At 43.4% G+C, this 5,289-nt stretch overlaps 1 protein-coding gene across 1 annotated transcript; it reads right to left on the bottom strand.

Annotated features, from left to right (window-relative positions):
* Positions 1 to 1,891: 1,891 nt before the first annotated feature.
* On the bottom strand, positions 1,892 to 4,837 carry IFT22 (intraflagellar transport 22). The gene is made up of 5 exons (XM_005525856.3): positions 4,761 to 4,837; positions 4,470 to 4,549; positions 4,307 to 4,396; positions 3,812 to 4,014; positions 1,892 to 2,909 (listed from the first exon to the last, which is right to left on the bottom strand). The coding sequence occupies exons 1-5, from the start codon at positions 4,797 to 4,799 to the stop codon at positions 2,761 to 2,763; spliced, it is 561 nt and encodes a 186-aa protein (XP_005525913.1). The 5' UTR covers positions 4,800 to 4,837; the 3' UTR covers positions 1,892 to 2,760.
* Between the last annotated feature and the right edge of the window lie 452 nt (positions 4,838 to 5,289).

Genomic DNA, 5,289 nt, shown 5'->3' with positions numbered 1-5,289 from the left:
GCTGTCAGGATTATCATTCCTCAGTGCCAAATGACAAAATAATGTTGCACCTGAAAAACTTCTGTTGAAGTGACAGGTTGTTTTCTCACTGCATGGCTGGCATATCCTGGAGACTTTGGATTCTGCACTGTGGAGGCTAAATTTATTTGAATTAATTAATACTTAAAATGTTCCATGCTCTTGACTCCAGCCTCAGTTCCCAAAACCATGACAGAAAAAACACTGGAAAAAAATACCCACTGAATTCCAATATGGACAGGGATTCACAGAAAGGGATAGGGAACTTGGAGATTCCCAATTTGTGCACAGCTGATACGAAGCCAGGGGTTGGAGTTCATGGCTGCTGACAGGATGAGAAGGGGACATGGCCTGCTCACTCTAAGAGACTGAGGACACCTGAAGAAGGCTACATTTTGGAGGAGTTGACAGATTTCACTGGTTGTCTGCCTTTCTCTTCTTGGAACAGCCATCCTAAAAAGCCTTTATGAACTTCCCAGCATGGTGGTGAGGTCCTCAGCATGGAAGAATAAAGAGCACTCTTGCTGCAAGGCTGCTGTTCTCCTCTGCTCCTAGATTGTTCCTACTCCAGTCAAATCCACAGCTTGCCAGCCAATTCGTGGCTGATTGCCACATGCTCCCAGTTTCCTTTACACTTGCCTGGCACTTCCTTGGCCTCCCAAGCAGAAACAGGACACAGCACAGAACAGTCCCTTATGAACCACCTGCCTTCAGGCTCAGAGACACAACTGCCCTCCCATAGTCTATGTCTTTACTGTTCCTCAGCAGTGACAGAAATTCATTTCTTGGCCAGATTTTATGAATGATGTTCCATATTTATTGTGTGTTATGACCTTTTTGGATGATAATAAGTGAAGTCTAGGCATCTGTCTTTGGTTCTAACACTATTTTTCTTCTCGGATGAACAGTGTGTTGCAGTCTATAGGTACCTGTAATTTACCTTTTTTTGAGTTTAAAGTAAGATAATGATTAACATTTTATATGAAGCAAAGTGGTGAACAGGAGAGTTCATTGACTTTTCAACCCTGGAATCACCCAAACAGTTTTACATTCCAAATAAAATATTTGGTAGGTTTCACACCAGTCTTTTACCAGTGAATATCACAATGTTGCTGTTGGGAAAAACTGATTTTATTAAGGCAGTATATTTTAAAAATTGGCCACAGCACCACACAGCTGGCTACAAGGAAAAAGTAATCTAAGGCAGCATGTAAAAAACTGTTCTCTAGTTCAAATGTGTATTTTTAATAACTGCCTCCAACAGACCACCCTATGACACTGACTGCAAACTCAGAAAGCCTAATTATTCAAAAGTCATGTTAATAACATGTAGATGTTGAAATGCCAACCTCCCACTACTCAACTCCAACCTATTCTTTTCATCTTTTTCTGCTTATTTTGTTTCTTTCCCAGTGTCCTTCCTCTCACTGATGTTTTCCTTCAGTCCCACCCTCTTTGCCTCACAGAACCAACTGTAGCTTTTAGTTTTAATGGCAGAACAGAAACTGTTCAGAGATCTTTTAATCTTCCACCTCACATGCTACTTGCACAAGGACAGGCTACTCACTACTCAGAGAACTATGAAAATAGGAAAAATTAATAGATTAAGGTGGATCACTGAAAAAGCCAAGAACCTCTTACTCCTGTTGTCTTGCACTAAAACACATAAAGTACTTCCTGGTTTATAACATACTTTCTCTACAGGATGTTTACTAAAACACAGTGTCAACGTGGTGTCATTTCTTTGGCTACGTCTCTTGCTGTAGGCTGAAATGTATTACAACTTTATCACTATTTTCCTTAGTAAAAATAAAACAAGTTGCTAAGAGTTCCATGAACCCATAATTAACTTTCCCTTTGAGAACAAAGAGGATGCATTTTTAAAATGTTTTTATTGCCTTAGTAATGCATGTTACAAAGAAAATGTCTTCTGCAGCAAAACACACGAAGAACAGGAATGAGTGCGAACCAAACAAATCAGAAAGTAAATTATCTATGAAACCACTTATTTCAATGCAATGGGGAACAGTAAAGTTTTGAAACAGCTTTTCCTCCTCTGGAGAATGCACAACTTATTGGAGCTCCTGACATAAGTCAAAATATTGCACTAAACCAAGATTTCAATTCCTTCCTCCCAGAGAGACCTAACCATTGTCCTCACAACATGTTTATTTTGTTGGAATAGAAGACAAACTTAGTCCTGAGAAAGACTGCAACCTGCTGTGTCCTGCCAAGGCAATGGCTGTGCAATGTGCTCTCTTCAAGGGAAAGACAAGGACAACTTGGAACATAAAGAAGTGGATTTTACACCTCTTCTCAGACCTCTATTCCAATCAGTTTGTACTGACTTCCAAAGACAAGACTTTTCCAGCTATCATGAGTACTTTGCCCAGATGCTTCAGCAGAATTCTAGTGTTAAGTTCTGTTAGGCTTTCTTCTCCAAGCACCCCTGCACAAAGTAATTCTGAAGACATGACCCATACTTTTGTATTTTGGACCCCACTAATATAATAACACCTTCTTGTGCCTCTGAGACCAAAGTGCAGCTAAAAAGTTACTCAAATTCCTGGATGTGCAGCCATCTCCTTGGAACCACAGTTCATTTGATGTCAGCACTTGTTCACAGACAGAAGTATTTGTAGCCTGGCAAATTCTCCTTGGGAGGGTCTGTTCATAGGCTAGTGTAGCTTACAAAGGGAAAATACTATTTTTTTCTTCCTTGTTCAGTATTTTTTTTTAATATTATGAGATAATTGACATTTCTTCCCTCTCTCTGCTCTCATTTATTATGGTGATAATGCTTTTGAAGTACTTGATGAATTCCATCCGAACATCTTCAGGATCTTCCTCTAAGTTGGAATGTATCAATTTTAGCTTGTTCAGTGGATAAGCTTTGAAAGTAAATAAGAATAATTAGGTATATTCCTCTTATAAAAGAAATAGTCACATTCAAAGTCATGAGACAGCTCATGGTGAAGTCAGGTGGAATTCAGTGGTACACAACATTTGACACCCCAGATAACACAGAGTAGGGCAAGGAGAAATTCAGCAGTTTGTCAGTGTTGCAAACAAATACAGCTCATTGCCAGATTAAATTCTTCAAAGTTTATTATTATTGAAGTGTGAAATCTGGTTTTTCAGTTAAGCAGAATTAAATTGAGGACTGAACTGCAATTTTACTGTTGAAGTGATATGATACTCTTTGATTACTTCAAAATTATGGAATGATATTGTTGTATTAAATATGTATGAATATATTAATGCTTACAACAAACATGTGCTTGTTTGAACACTGGAACAGGTTGCCCAGAAGGGAGTGTGTTTTCACAGCCATAAACAGTACAAATAATTTTGCAGTATCTAAGGTACCTATTGCTAATTTTAAGATGCAGCTCATCAGCCATTTATTTCAAAGGGCTCCTGTTCTTTTGATTGGCAAAATACAAACTTAAATGCCCTCAAAAGTGTCTGTTACCAAAAAAAAAAATTTCCAATGTAAGAACCAAACTAGTACCGATGAGGAAATATGGCAGGAGTTCTAATTTCTACCTCAGCTGCATACACACTTGCAGAACCCACTCTAACCTTCCTTTCCCATTTTTGTGAAGTGGGAATATTACTCACCTTCTAGATGACCTTTGAAATCCATTATTTCTGTTTTTGCAAAGCACTTTAGTGTTCTTTACTCAACAGATTTAAATGAAAAATGCAAGCCATAAGGTATTAACAATTTTAAGGACACAAAGATCAATGAAAAACTCTGAGTTACAAATGGAATTTTCCATCTCCTTACCCAAGGACAAGTTTTCCATGTCCCCTGCACTGCCTGGTTTGTGATGTGCCACCAGGAGACACTGACTGTCAAGCAGTGGCTGCTGCTGCACGAAGCACGAGTACCACATTTCAATTTCTTTCAGGTGGCTGGGCAGATCAGGGTTAAAGATTATTATTACACCGTGAGAATCCTTCATCAGTGCTGGCCAGCATGTTTCAAACCTTGAAAAACAGAGAAAATTGAAGGACTGACAGCTGTAGAGCAGAAACATGCACTCAAACTTCCTCAAGTTTTTTCCCCTTCTCAAGAACACAGAAGTTCAGCAGTGATCATGGCAGAGAGTACCCAGTGTTGGATGCTTTACAGCAGAAACTATAAAAATATATTGGAGTAAAGAGTCAGGAATACTCCTCATGTCAAACAGACCATTGGCTTGAGCCTTAAGTATGAATATCATGTAAACAGAACTATCAGGAGTTCAGTAACCTGGAGGAAGCAACAATGCTGGCTTACTTTTGATCACCACTGCAATCCCACAGCTCGAATCGACACCCGGCTCCCTTGCTGTTCCCACTGAGGTTTGGTTTCTCATACTCCAGGATCCTGCGGAAATGATGGATACACAATGGGATATGATCCCACACAGCGGCACGGCACAGCCGGGGCTCTCGCTCACCTGACCCCCTGTGTCGGGCTGTAGCTGCAGATCCCTTCCGTGCTTTCGGACACGAAGTTTGCCAACACCGACTTTCCAGACTGGCAGAACGCGGGGGTGAAAGACACAGGCAGGAATTTAATGTGCCCAAGCCACAACGTCGGTTCTCCCCCGCGCCATCCCTCCCGCTCAGCCCCGGTGCGTGCAGGCCTAGGCCTGGTCCCGCTTCCTTCCCTCCCTCCCTCCCGCCGCAGTGACCCCGCGGGCTCGGCGGTGGCGCCCGGGGGTGCGGGGGGTCCCGCCGGCTCTCACCTCACGGGGCCCCACCAGCAGCACCTTCGCCCTCAGCATGGCGGGCACGGCGCCCCCCCGCGGCCGCTGCCCGGCAACGCGCGCCGCGGCGGGAGCGCGCGCCCATTGGCTCTGCCGCGTCACGTGGCGGGAGGGGCGGGGCGCGGCGTGAGGGGGCGGCGGCGGCGGCCGGGCCGGGTCTGTGGGCCGCTCCGTTTTCTCGTGTCCTCGGGTCGAGTCCCTGTTGTATTAGTGCTCTTTCCGCGCTCTCTTTACTGCTCTGTCCTCTTTACGTCGCCTTTTCGTCCTCGTATCCGTCCAGTGCGTCCTCACTCCGTCCCTGCTGTGTCCCCTTCGTGTCCCCAGATTGTGTCCCTTGCTTTGTCCCCGCAGTGTCCTTCCTTGACAGAACGAGAGGACACAGTCTTAAGCTGTACCAAGGTAAATTTAGGTTGGATGTTAGGAAAAAGTTTTTTACCGAAAGAGTGATAAAGTCCTGGAATTGTCTGCCCGGGGAGTCGCCATCTCTGGATGTGTTTGAAAGGTTGGA

The sequence above is a fragment of the Pseudopodoces humilis genome, chromosome 23 (genome assembly GCF_049639895.1).
Source record: "Pseudopodoces humilis isolate 2021_Gansu_Grassland_sample_001 chromosome 23, ASM4963989v1, whole genome shotgun sequence".
Taxonomy (NCBI): Eukaryota; Metazoa; Chordata; class Aves; order Passeriformes; family Paridae; genus Pseudopodoces; species Pseudopodoces humilis.
The sequence above is the reverse complement of the archived record's forward strand: the minus strand, read 5'-3'. Positions and strand labels throughout refer to the sequence as shown.